General features: G+C 48.4%; 3 protein-coding genes across 3 annotated transcripts; 2 read left to right on the top strand and 1 right to left on the bottom strand.

Moving 5' to 3' along the window:
- Positions 1–311: 311 nt before the first annotated feature.
- EsH8_IV_000234 (uncharacterized protein) lies at positions 312–2,359 on the top strand (the record flags this gene model as incomplete). Its single annotated transcript, XM_083265124.1, has 3 exons — positions 312–598; positions 711–1,327; positions 1,425–2,359. The coding sequence occupies 3 exons, from the start codon at positions 312–314 to the stop codon at positions 2,357–2,359; spliced, it is 1,839 nt and encodes a 612-aa protein (XP_083124019.1).
- An 869-nt stretch (positions 2,360–3,228) lies between these two features.
- Positions 3,229–7,581, top strand: EsH8_IV_000233 (uncharacterized protein; the record flags this gene model as incomplete). The annotated part of the gene is made up of 3 exons (XM_083265123.1): positions 3,229–3,781; positions 3,830–3,901; positions 3,953–7,581. The coding sequence occupies 3 exons, from the start codon at positions 3,229–3,231 to the stop codon at positions 7,579–7,581; spliced, it is 4,254 nt and encodes a 1,417-aa protein (XP_083124018.1).
- A 4,277-nt stretch (positions 7,582–11,858) lies between these two features.
- On the bottom strand, positions 11,859–13,531 carry EsH8_IV_000232 (uncharacterized protein; the record flags this gene model as incomplete). Its single annotated transcript, XM_083265122.1, has 4 exons — positions 11,859–12,040; positions 12,104–12,800; positions 12,878–13,399; positions 13,466–13,531. The coding sequence occupies 4 exons, from the start codon at positions 13,529–13,531 to the stop codon at positions 11,859–11,861; spliced, it is 1,467 nt and encodes a 488-aa protein (XP_083124017.1).
- Positions 13,532–14,139: the final 608 nt, after the last annotated feature.

The following is a 14,139-nucleotide window of genomic DNA, read 5'->3' as shown; positions in this document are numbered from 1 at the left end:
AGACCGATGCCAGCGCGTGGTCCTGACTCTTTGCAGCCCCTCCACCCTATGCACGGCACGCAGCAGCAATCGCCTGTTCTCGACCTTGTAAATGGCAGTATTGGGCTGCAGCCAAGGCCGTTGTCGTCGCCGCTCTCTCCCGAGATGCCGGTAATCAGGACCCGGATTTGATGCATTTAAGACAGGCCATGCCGCTTCGTTTTTTCGTCTGAGTCCGCCCCTTTGACTGCTGCTGCAATCTTCCATTCTTGGCCTGTCGCCCCAATCTCTGTTGTACACCCCCGATACATTCGGTAGCAACAGCAGCAACAATGCCTCGAACAGTGGTCTCATTCCTCGACAAGGTGCGACTGCGCGGCACTCGGGCCCCCGCCACCGGCGACTCGCCGGAGGCTGGAGACCAGGAGGCCGCGCAAGTCTCGTCGCCCACGGCCAACACGGTGGAGGCCGGCCCGGCAATCGATGCTGACGACATCACCACGGCCAAGGCCATCAACGACCCCTACATCATTAGCCCAAAGGCCCAAGCCGGCATCCAGAAGATTGAGGCTGTGACCTTGAGCTGGAGCAAGCTTTCACTCGTCCTGATGCTCCTCAAGTATGTGCTTTTTGTATCTTCCTTTCTATTCCTGGCCTCGCCAAGCTCCAAATCAGGTTGCAAAAGATGTTCAGAATTGCTTACACGGCACGTTTCTTTTCCTCCGCAACAGTATCTGGCTCATCTTCCTCACCAACGGATTCCGCATCTCGGTTCTTGCCAGCTTGGCGCCTTTCGTCACGAGCGAATGGCAATTCCATTCGCTTACGGCTGTCATCTATGTTGTTTCAAGCGCCATGGCGAGTGCGACCTATATCCCCGTAGCCAAGCTGCTTGATACCTGGGGCCGTGCCGAGGCCTTCCTCTTCATGATTGCTCTCGCCACTCTCGGTGTCATCCTCCAGGGCGCGTCCAGGAACCTCGCGACGTTCTGCGCTGCTGAGGTTCTCTACGACGTAGGCTTCAGCGGCATCGTCTACACCATCTGCGTGCTTGCTGCCGACGTGACGTCGCTCAAGAACCGTGCCCTAGCATTTGCCTTCACCTCGTCTCCCTACATGGTCACAGCCTTTGCCGGCCCCAAGGCTGCCGAGGGCTTCCTCTACAACGTTACCTGGCGGTGGGGCTTCGGCGCCTTCGCCATCATCGTGCCCTGCGTCACGGTTCCCATGTTCATCCACCTCAAGTTCTATGAGAGGCGGGCAATCAAAACCGGTCTCTACGAGAAGAAGCCGCGGAGTACCGAAACCTTCATGCAGAGGGCCAAGCAAGCTCTTATTGAATTTGACTGTACGTTTTTCTTACCACACTTTTTAAAATTATTGCTGTAAGATCTGCAAGTACGGAAAGCGTGCGAGGCTAACTTTTTTTGCTTTTACCATGACAGTGCCGGGTGTGTTTTTATTTGCTGGTGGCCTCGTCGTTTTCCTGCTCCCCTTCACCATTGCCGCAAAAGCTCCTAACGGCTGGTCAACCGATTACATCATTGCCATGCTCGTTGTAGGCTTCATCACCCTTGTAGGCTTCGCCCTATACGAGATCTACCTTGCTCCGGCGCCTTTCATCAACGGCAAATTCCTGTTGGACCGGACTGTCGCTTCGGCGTGCTTGATCAACTTCACGTACCAGATCTCGTACTACTGCTGGAACAGCTACTTCACGTCCTTCCTGCAGGTCGTCTGCAACATTACCGTCTCTGAGGCTGGATACATCAACAACACGTTCCAAGTCGTCTCAGGCGTCGTCTGCTTTATCTACGGCTTCGCGATCCGCTACACCGGCCGCTTCAAGTGGCTCTACTACGTCGCCATCCCGCTCTTCATCCTGGGCCAGGCCTTGATGATCCGCTTCCGACAGCCCAACCAGAAGGTCGGCTACATCATCATGTGCGAGATCTTCATGTCTCTGGGCGGCAGCGTGTTCATCCTCCTCGGCCAGGTCGCCTGCCTCGCCGCCGTCGACCACCAGAACGTGGCCTCGGTGCTCGCGTTCCTCTTCGTCACCGGCGGCATCGGCGGGTCTATCGGGTACACCATCTCGGGCACCATCTGGACCAACACCTTCCTGCCGGCCCTGGAGCGCAAGCTGCCCGAGTCCGTTGTGGGCAACGCGACACTGATCTTTGGCAGCTTGCCCACCCAACTCTCCTATCCGATCGGCTCCCCCGAGCGGATCGCGATCCAGGAGGCCTACGGCTACGCTCAGACACGAATGCTTGCTGCGGGGACTGGCGTCGCCGCCGTCATGTTTGTCTGGGTCTACTTCATGAAGAACATCAACGTCAACACCAAGGCGGTCCAGACCAAGGGTACTGTTTTCTGATCGCAGCCTCTACACATCCATTACGCTTAATACACAACATTTCAAGTCAAGGATTCGAGAGTCAGGAATCTCAAGTACCGATTTTATGATAATAGTATTTGTAGTCTTGGTAGCAATATCACTGATACCGATTTCGTTCACTTGAATATTTTGACAATCAGGCACGGACATAATACATTAGTTAGAACCCCTAACCTTCACTCAACTTATCTCCCGATCACTAGATTCTCAGCTTATATACCCCAGGGCATAGCTTATCATAAGTCTACTTGGAGTGCATATCTAGAACCCCGTTTTTATGCCCCCATTGTTCTAAAATCACGCATCTTGTTTTAATGTATGCCGCACTCCTTAAATCACTATCTGATTATACTCTCCACTTATGTCCCTTCAAGACGTCGCCATGCCATTCGCCTGTCCCCCTCTCGTAGTTTGAACCCGAACCCGCAACGGCTGCCAAGAAGACTGTGTCACCTTCTTTTATAAACGCCTTACCCTACCTCTTTAAGATATACACTAGTTGCAACTGTACACGTGTAGGGAGCTGTTTGGTAGTGGCAGTGATTGGTTAGATTTTCGTCGTTGTCCGGTGGTGTTGTAAACCCTAATTGGCTCGACCCCGCCCTGGAAAAATTGTGGTAATACCGGTACTGCAGTTGATTTGATGCACATTGACAGGACTTGTACGACATAAGCAGCACAAGTGGTTGGTTGCCTTGCGCCGACTCAGCCTACCTTGAAGACGCCTCGATGAGAGCCTTGCTGCCTAAATGCCTCAAACACAAAGATAGCACCCCGCCCACCATAGGTAGGAGAATCGAGGTCGTATTTTCTCATACAACTCCCCAATTTTCTACACACACGCTGCTATGGAGCCTGCTGGCTTTGCAGTTGGCGTCGTCGGGCTCGCCGGTCTCTTCAAAACCTGTCTAGAAGCGGTCAACGTCTTGCAATCGTATCGTTCAGCCCGGAGTGACGCAGACGTTCAACACACCCTGTTTAATGCCGTTAAAACCCGCTTTCAGCAATGGGGCCGAGGCGTGGGGATCGAGAACGGGAGACTCCTAGACGATCATCATCCCGGACTAGACGATGAAGCTATAGCTGCTTCTGTGCGGGACCTCTTGCACTTCATTATCAAATTCATCTGCGATGACATCCACGCATCGTCGCGACACTCGATCCTAGGTGCCAGTTCTAGCGATGACCATTCTCAGTCTCGGTACAGCCTATCCTCTGAGCCGAAAAGAAGGAAGCTGGCATGGGCATTTTGGGGTAAGGGAGAACGCACAGAGAAGGTCAATTTGTTTGAGAAGCTCGTACAGGAATTGCATAACCTTGTGCCACCATATTCCACACAGGGCCTACAACAGATGCACAAACCGGACACTGCGGTGATAGACAATCATATAGATGTTTTGGGTTTGTATCTCCGACTACGTTTGAGTCTCTCTGTCTAACCGAGACCAGCGACTTCATCAAGCCACGGCTTGTCTGCCGAACTATGGCAGATCCTGACACGAATTGAAGGGGAGATTCGAGGTAAGGCTATGCTTTAATCTCCCAGGCTGCAAAGCTGACGATGCTACTTAGCTGAGACACGGCGAGATATCCACTTGTGGCTTGATCAGCGTCTCCCAAACGAACGCTATCAGGACTCGCTTCAGAGGAGACTAGCAGGCACCTGCGATTGGATTCTTTCCCAGCCAGCGTTTATTCAATGGCTCTCCCTAGAGTCGGCTACAAACTCGAAGCTGCTGTGGATTAACGGACCGCCAGGATTTGGGAAAACGATACTCTGCGCCAGTATCGTTGAGCATCTCTCCACGACACTTCAAACGCCCGTGGCCTATTTCTTCTTCTCTTCCGATCTTGAGAGCCGCAACGACCCTTTCTCGGCTATGCGTTCATGGATATCTCAGATTATATCGAATCATAATGACGCATTCGACTATGTGCGTCAGAGATGGGAGGCCGACTCTAGCCCTATCGCAACGCGGGCTACCTCTATAACAATCTTTACGCAACTCCTAGATATTGTTCCTGGGTCTATATTTGTTATCGACGGACTAGACGAATGCACTTCCTCGGATACTAGTAGCAACTCAGTTGCAAGGTTCCTTCACTCTGTTGTTGACGCAATGTCCGGAACAAACACCAGAGTCCTCCTAGTGAGCCGCAACGAACACAGAATCCACTGCGCCCTTGCAGACAGCGCTCTTGACACCTTCGCCATACATAAGATATCACCTAGAGACGTCCGACTGGATACAGAGGCTGTTTCAAAGGAAATAGTCAACAGGAAATTGCCTAATAAAGGCGACGATGTCCGGTCAACTATTTCTGAAGCAATGACGAATCGATGTGACGGCCAATTCCTCTGGCTTAAGATGCAAGAAGAATCTCTCCGAAAAGGGATGAATAAAAAGCAACTGCAACAAACTATCAACAACAGCCCGATTGGACTTAATCAGGTATACGACTATTCCTGGACCAGGATCACTCGATATGGAGAGCTGGAAAGACTCCGTGCTTTTGCAATCCTGCGTTGGGCGGCATTTGCACTCCGACCGCTGACTGTCTATGAAATCACTGAAGCAGCCCTACTCGACGATCTTGGAGACTTGCAGTTAGAAGATCTCCCTGACGCTGTGGATGAAGACTACATTGAAACCGAAATCGTTGGTCTTTGCAGCCCTCTTTTAGACATTCGAAATGAGTCTTTACCTACAGATCAACAAACGGTACATTTGGCGCACTTTACAGTCCGTGAATACCTTCTTCTTAACCTTCCCCTACCGAAATGGCTACAGAAAAATGAACGCCTACATGCATCCTATGAGAAGATGCAAAATACATTTCTTTCAAAGGCATGTCTTTATTATATCAACTCTGATCGAGTTTGGAAGAACAGCATCGTCGATCCATCACTCACCTTGGGTATATCATTCCGCAACTACGCAGCGACATCCTGGCACCGCCATATCAAATTAGGTCTTGAAAGCGATAAAACATTTCTTAGAATTGCTGTTGGCTTTTTCAGCAAAATGAATTCAGCCTGGGATGCATGGAGAGTGTTTATGGAATCTGAATTTGCAAAACAAGAAAAGACGCTTGCGGAGACGAATCCACCCGGTCCTTTGTATAATGCTGTAAGGCTTCATTTGACGGATTTGATAACCATACTCATTCAAGAAGGGGAGTGTGACGTGAATGAGGCTAGTTCATGGGGAAGGTCAGCCCTATTTTATGCTTGTTGGAATGGGTCTGTAGATATCGCGGCCATGCTTCTCAGAAATGGGGCCGACGCTACCTTTGCAGACAAAGATGGACGGACGCCAATGTATGCAGCGTCAGATCAGGGCCATGTCGAGGTAGTCAAGCTTCTTCTGGAAAACGGTGCCGATATCACAGTTGAAAGCAAGAACGGATGGACGCCAGCCAACATAGCATCTCAAAATGGACATATCGAAGTAGTCAAGCTGCTACTCGAAAACGGTGCTGATATTGCAGTTACAACTAATGACGGATGGACGCCAGTCAATATAGCGTCTGAATATGGACATATAGAAGTAGTCAAGCTGCTTCTTGAAAACGGTGCCGATATTACAGTTGCAGAGAAAGACGGATGGACGCCAGTCAATATAGCATCTCAAAATGGACATATCGAAGTAGTCAAGCTGCTTCTCGAAAACGGTACTGATATTACAGTTACAACTAATAACGGATGGACGCCAGTCAATATAGCATCTCAAAATGGATATATTGAAGTAGTCAAGCTGCTTCTCGAAAACGGTGCCGATATTACAGTTGCAACTAATGACGGATGGACGCCAGTCAATATAGCATCTCAAAATGGACATATCGAAGTAGTCAAGCTGCTTCTCGAAAACGGTGCTGATATTACAGTTGCAACTAATGACGGATGGACGCCAGTCAATATAGCATCTGAATATGGACATATTGAAGTAGTCAAGCTGCTTCTTGAAAACGGTGCCGATATTACAGTTACAACTAATAACGGATGGACGCCAGTCAATATAGCATCTCAAAATGGACATATCGAAGTAGTCAAGCTGCTTCTTGAAAACGGTGCCGATATCACAGTTGCAGAGAAAGACGGATGGACGCCAGTCAATATAGCATCTGAAAATGGACATATTGAAGTAGTTAAGCTGCTTCTCAAAAACGGTGCTGATATTACAGTTATAACTAATGACGGATGGACGCCAGTCAATATAGCATCTCAAAATGGACATATCGAAGTAGTCAAGCTGCTTCTTGAAAACGGTGCCGATATTACAGTTGCAGAGAAAGACGGATGGACGCCAGTCAATATAGCATCTCAAAATGGACATATCGAAGTAGTCAAGCTGCTTCTCGAAAACGGTGCCGATATTACAGTTGCAGAGAAAGACGGATGGACGCCAGTCAATATAGCATCTCAAAATGGACATATCGAAGTAGTCAAGCTGCTTCTCGAAAACGGTGCCGATATCACAGTTGCAGAGAAAGACGGATGGAAGCCAGTTCATATAACATCTCAGAACGGACATATCGAAGTCTTTAAGCTGCTTCTTGACAAAGGCGCTGATGTTACAGCTGTAACTAACAGCGGATTTACTCCAATGCATTTAGCATCGCTAAGAGGCCATAAGGAGATAGTGGAGTTGCTCTTAGCTACTCCGGCTATCGACGTCGATAAAATGGATAATTACTCCCGTACACCTTTATTTTTCGCATCCAGATACGGGCATACTACTTCAGTGCAGCTCTTACTAGCTGACAGCCGAATCAATCCGTTATCGACCGATTGGTTCGGCTCATCGCCATTATTTGCTGCCGTCAGAAATGGCCACCTTGAGGTAGCTGAGGCTCTAATCGAACATGGAGCTTCTGACTCTGGAATCAACGTGCAAGACGGTTTTAGACGGACTTTGCAATGGTGGGCACATCGAACAGGAAACTCAAAACTTGTGGCGCTCCTAGCAAAACATAGTAGCTGGGCTGGAGATACTATGCACGAAACCGCCCCTACCGATACACTTTCGGTCATTTTTAACTGCGAGGACGTGTGGTGCGATGCGTGTACACTCGGCATCCCGGAAGGCTGCAAGATAATTTGCGATTGCGATGATTTTTGTTTGTGTGGCGAGTGCCTCAATATGGGCATCAAGTGCCTAGACGAGACGCACACAATGTTGCCGCCGCCACCGCAATGACTGTTTAGTGAAGTGTTAGGACTATTTCGATCTCTGATAGACGCTGTGGCAACACTTTGAAAGTCCGAAATCACGCAGAGAAGGCGAGGTGACATCAATAGCCAGTGGAAGAACAGAGTGGTCTTAATGATTTATATAACCCTGTTGGGTTACTCGGCCAGAATATGGGCAGATGTTCAAGCAGCGGGAAGCGGCAGCAGTCGGGCTCGGAGATTCCACCTCCGGGCTGCTAACGGCGATATCTTCAGCTGTTGCTTCCGCTGCCTACCTCTCCATCTTTCTCGTCTACACACCGATTTACATTTTACGAATATACTATTGATATTGGGCGAGCTACCCACCCGTACGGGTATTCTGTGATACTAACAAACCCCGTTTGACATTCTCGTGCCGCTATCTCCTTACCTTCTTCAGGACTTCTAGTGATCGAATCTCTGTTATTAACTCGTGCACTTTCAATTTTGACACAGCATAAGAATCGTTTAAGGGTGGTGGAATGCCGACTAGGACTTAAAGAAACAACTGTTTATTCCCCTTACGGATTTCTAACAATAACACCCAGTCTGGTCGCCGAAGATAAGGGGGGATGTACGTATCCTATGCATGGCTCAAATGGGTTGTATTAGCCTGGCAAGCGATGGTCAACTCAATGATTTGGGTGGCCGGACGTGATCTAACGCGTGACATGAAAGAAACTTATCATTACGGAGAATACTTAGACGCGGTTAGAGCAATGCTTCGAAAGGAATGCTTGCGGACAGTAGTAATTATTAAATGTTCTGATTATTTTGAATCAAAAGAACCAGTCCAAAATAGGTAGGTTTATTTACTTCTAATCTGAAACTATCACTAAGTATGTCCGATATCAAACTGGACCCTTATTTTTGCATTATGGGTATATGTTTCAACGCATATTTTCCTCAACCCCTGAGTTACGATGACTTGTTATTGGCGATGACATTAATCTGTTTGAGTCATTTGGACTCAGCTGATCGCCGCTGAAAACCATGTTGTTATTCAGCCTTCTAGCTGATTCTCCCGACTGTATTGCGTGTACTGAAGGCCCGAGTCTATCTTTTCTCTTTAACTTCAGGACTAGCTCACGCCATACTTGCCGTGTGGAAGGTAGACAGGAGACAATTACGGCGACGGAGAGCTCGATGTATGACCACATATGTAGGTGAAACACATCATCTTGACAAGTTTCAGCTAAATTTGTTGCTAGATACATTCCAGCAGAGATTGTGTTCCCTAGACACGGACAATGTGGACTGGTACTTACGGGTAGGGTTCGAAAAGTTGCGGAATTTAAACAAAACTTTAAGCCGAATCGCGCTCACTACAGTGATACTGCACAAAAAAGATGTTAGATTCAGAATCCTAACAGCAGTCATCGTTGGGAAGTCCCGCCCATGCAACGAGAAAACAATCTCTTCGCTGCTGGAGGTAGTAGAGAGTACTCACAAAACTCCAAGCCCGAACATAGATAAAACCTCTAGCTTTTGTCTCTTTCTCATATTTAACCATAAGACCTGCGTCATTGGCAACACAAGCATCCACGCATTTATGGCTAAATTCACTGCCGCTTGAGATATCAGCAGAGCGTGCACGTTGACACAACGCCCCGGATGTCTTCCATCCCATCCTTCCCAAGAGTAGCTAAAGGGCTTGCACTGGTTCAGTTTGACAACTGTGAATACGACACAATTTATAAGGTTCGAGGCCTGGGTGCACCAGAGCACTGTCGTGAAAGTTTGGCTTGCCAGTCCGAAGATACGAATGTAAAAGAAAAGTATAGAAGCTTTGAGAGCGCTGATGCTTATGGTATAGAGTACTTCAAAAGCGAAGAAGACCTAGCATTGTTAGTATTCCCGATTCCGTGCTGTTCAGAAACCAAGTGTATGGGAAGTAGATGCGGCTGCTTACTTGCATAAACAGATTTACCTGCTCGTGGGATAACGACCAAACGTCTCTTCCTATGCCTAAGCGATATCCTAAAGAAATATAAGTAAGGATACAGCTTTGAACTACCTTTTACCTGGAGACCATTACCATAAAACATAGATACTGCAAATGAAAGCGAAAAGACCTGATCCAGTGAGTCAGAGATGCAATTATATAGAGACACGGTTCGTTTATTACTCACATATCCGAGTATTAGCGCATAGTCATCTGCTCCCCAGGCTGATAGCCTTAATATTTTGGCGAGCTGCCGCAGGAAAAAAAGAAGAGCTGTAACAATAACTAGGGCCACTTTCTCAAACGTAGAGCCTGTCTGGTTCTGATAATGGAAGTTGCACCATGTCCAAGTGACATTCTTAGCAACTTAAAGATGCGTGTTAGCTTGATGCATGCTAACTATCAGAGATAAGACAAAAGAGAATGACGACTTATGTTGATGACCTGGGAGAATGCCATTGGGGTAAAAGCAATAAGACAAATCTTACTCAGCACATTTCCAATATCACAAGAAGATCGCACACATAGTCGATACGTCTCGACGTAGCTACTGTCTTTACATAGACAACCCGATGTCAAATTGGCTACGGCGCATGTTGCGAAGTCGAGCGCCTTTGATGCGCATGGTGCCTTTGGGTAGTAATGGTGCATTAGCAGTGTAGTGAAGTGCCAAATTGGTGAACATTAGGCAGGCTACTCACGGCGCAGAGAGGGAGGCCGGCCGTTAATTCGGGTAACAGCAAGGCCATTGAGCCCAAGTATTCTGGTAGCAATCAACCAGAGACCAGGAGTCATGGCACTATCATCATAACCTCCAGGATCTCTGGTTGGATTCAAACTGGCAAGCCGTCGATTGCGAGAGGAGGTTTCAAGATGTAAGAAGTTTCGTGGTGATTATGTTGGAGGAAGCACCGGGCTGTTCTCAGCCGTAGGTGTATTGGTTCTGTTGCCCGGAAAGGTTGACAAGTATGTCTGGGAGTGAGGCTGGTTATGTCCAGCCTCTGCTTGAGTCTAGCCGAGACTGGCAAACATGTGGCTGGACCGTTTCCGGCTGAACCGTTTCCGGATGCTAAGACATTAGTAAACAGCCATTAGCACTGAAAGACAAAGCAAGCCCTATAAGATCAACCAATTCAGACAATTTCCAGTTTGATTAATGTACTTATCTATGTGTTTGCCTATGGCGGAAATCGAGCCATATGGATATTCAATGTTCAGTTTTACGCCATATTCTTGGGTATCTGGCCCTGCTTTTGGCTGACCCAAGACCCTGCATGCGTTAGAAAGGGACATAATGACGCCTCCATAGTTTAAGAATTTGGTTATTGAACCGAAAGAAATTGCCGTCGGTAATTTCAGTGAACCTTAAAGACTTCGGAGCAGGCTCGCCGTAGTTTTAGCCTCGATCATCTATGAATCAGCCAACGGGTCAACCTTTACATTAAATTTCTCCATCAAGAGGTATGAAATCTTTTTTTGGCAACCCCTTGCAAATTAGTATGGCATATGGAGCTCATTAAAATGTTGGGTATACTGCAGAATTGTCAAGTAGGCAAAAAAAATATTTGGAAGGCGAAAACGCAAGCAACCAGGGTTGCCAACCTACACTGGTCCATGTCTCAAGGGAGTGCCGAATCTAGACTAAACGCTGACTTGATTTCCGCAAACGACGCCAAGAAATATCCCCCAAGGATACATCCACGTGACCGCAAAGAAGAACAGGATGCGTGGATGGATGCAAAACACCACGACACACCTACCACTGTCTATCCTATCGATTGCCAATTAGCCGCATCTGCCAGAACCGATAATATCCACCTGATTGTCCACTTCTCCTCCTCACTTCAATCGATACATGACAATACGTCATTGACCCCAATGCCCTTTTACCTGTCATTACCACTAAAACCATCGTTTGGACTATTGCTGAAATATCCTCTGGTGATTCCGATGCTTCCGATTCTGCTGGCACCTCCGTACAGAGCTGTATAGCATTTGAGGTGCTTCAGAAGACCTTACTGCTGCCTGTACTGCCGACTATACGCCCTTGCAAAAAGAAAAAACCAAGGATAAAAAAGGAGGAAAAGGGTTGGGGTGGATGGGTAATACGGCTACAGCTGAATACGGGTGTATGTCAGTCCAGCATCGCAAAATGAACATGTCGAAATATTTGAGTTACTTCTGAAAAGCAGTACATTGTCTTGAACACTCGATATACAATATTTTACCTGTGTACAACAGGTCTGATTCTGCTTATGCGAGAAGCATTCGCTACCTCTGGCTTTGCTGGTCTATGAACCATCAAATACAGGCACAGTTTATCCGTCCAGCTTGATCAAGCATCGGTGACCGCTTGGGACCATCAAGAAATGCAACGCCGGCTCCATATCCTTGTCACACATTCCCTCTATCTCAGACACCGTAGCATTCGGAAACGCTTTGAAGAATCTTGCAGTGATCAAGCGAAGCTCAATTCGAGCCAAGTGGCGACCTAGGCATGCTAATTCCCCATGTTAGCACCAAGACCTAACTGATATGCAGATAGGAGAGATTAAGGACTTACTCCTGGCGCCTCCGCCGAACGGCATGGTACAATCCTTCATCTCCTGTGTGGTATGCTCCCACCTCTCGGGGTAGAATCGGTACGGGTCAGGGAACGCATGCTCATCGCGATGAAGACTATAAGCTTGCGTCGTGACAGTGAATCCGCCAGGGATGAACTGGCCGGCAAGCTCTGCGCCACCAGGGGGTACTAGTCTCGGAAGCCCGCATGGAAGAGCTGTATAAAGCCGCAGAGTCTCGTTCACGATCCAGTTCACGTAAGGAAGCTCCCTCAGATCGTCGTAGCTGTAGTCCTCAGGCAGAGTATCTAGCTCCTTCAAAAGTCTGGCCTTGATTTCTGGGACCTTGCACACGGCCCAGACGAGATAGATCATGGAGTTGGCAGTTGTGTCACTGCCGCCAACGATGAAAACCTGGGCGTTGTCGCGAATCTCGATTGGATTCCAGGTCTCCTCCGCGCCGGCGTTGTAGAGCTTGGAGAACACGGTTGGGTTGGGGTCGGAGCCAGTCTGTTCCACGCGTTTTGCGTGACGGTCCAGTGCGCCTTGGGCATATTCAAAGGTTCGCAACTGGATAGATGTCGCCTCCTTAAAGACCGGGATGGGAAGGTACAGCGAGATTTTGGCAATTGTTGGAAACATGGACCGGAGGCCACCGACAAAGCCCAGGCTAATGAAGTCGTTGACAGATCGGTTCTTCTATTGGGGGGGTGCGGATTTATTAGCAGATGCCTTGGCGGGATGATATCATAATCTGCTACGCAAACGTAACTTACCTTGCCACTTTCTAGGTTGCCAAAGGACTCGCCAAAAGCCAGGTCGCCGATGACGTCAAACGAGAGGAACATGAACCACTTGGCGATGTCGGCGGCACCGCGGGTCTTGTTCTCGTCGCGAATGCGCTGGATGGCGAGGCGCACTTTGCTGTCGATGCGAGGCAGGAAAGTCTTCAAGCCGGTCTCCGACATGGGGTTTGACAGGAGACGCTTGTACTTGCGGTGGATTTCGGGGCGGATCTCGTTGAAAACGCTCGAGGAGTCCGTAATGAGAAGGGAGTAGAATGGTGATTTGAAAAACCCCGTCTTGACGCTGTGGATGCGCTGGCATGTTTTCGGGTCAGAGACGTCGACCTCGTGCGGGCTGTATCGCACCACTGGACCATATTTTTCGTGCAAGTCGTGAATCCAGTCAGGATGGTGGGCCGTGATGACTTTGAATGTCGATGGCAAGGTGGTGAATCTGGTATACCACGGCCCCGGTATGTTCGACAAGGGGTTTGTGAGACCAGCATAAATGTACTGGGATAAGTTGCGTTAGTCCAGGCATATTATACTACCTAGAGGCTTGAAATGATAATTACATACCGCAGCCAGTACGACGCATATGATGGCGCCTCCAAGGTAAAGGGGGTTAGTTTTAAAGATATCCATGTTGATTAAAATGACACAATTGAGTAACAATGAACCAATTCTACCAGACTTTCTGCGATATGAACGCTCTTCGATTTTATACGATCCGGGGATCTTAGTAATTCTGTTCGGTATAATCGGATCCCCCCAATTTGAACCGAACAGCTTAACTAATCATTAAAGGTTCATTGAGTACTGCGTGAAACCATACTGACGCGGGATACATACTCTTTCACAAATTTGGGATGACGATTTGGCCAGTCAAGTTGAAGTATGGATTGGCGCTGTGGCCTCGGGCGAACATCTGGAGTCGTCCGGTATGCAAGGTTTGAAACTCAGACGTCACGTCCGAGACCAAACGACGTGGTCCACCAGATGCACGGTACTCCGGTAAAAATGTCGCCGTCATGAGCCGTGCGTGCCACTCCGAAAACTTGGGATGATTTTTGCATCCGCAAGACACGGAAAAGACGGACACCGGGGAATCGTAAAGAGTCCATCGGCTCTTATATGACGGTCACATCCGAAAAGTAGCCATCGTCGCGGCAGACCGAGACAACCGTACCTGCCATATGTACTGTGCCAAGCAGCGTATGGCCATGGGGGTTTCTTCGTGTGCTTTACGGCTA

The sequence above is a fragment of the Colletotrichum jinshuiense genome, chromosome 4 (assembly GCF_051148585.1).
Source record: "Colletotrichum jinshuiense chromosome 4, complete sequence".
In the NCBI taxonomy this organism is placed as follows: domain Eukaryota; kingdom Fungi; phylum Ascomycota; class Sordariomycetes; order Glomerellales; family Glomerellaceae; genus Colletotrichum; species Colletotrichum jinshuiense.
This window is presented reverse-complemented; position numbering and strand designations above follow the sequence as displayed.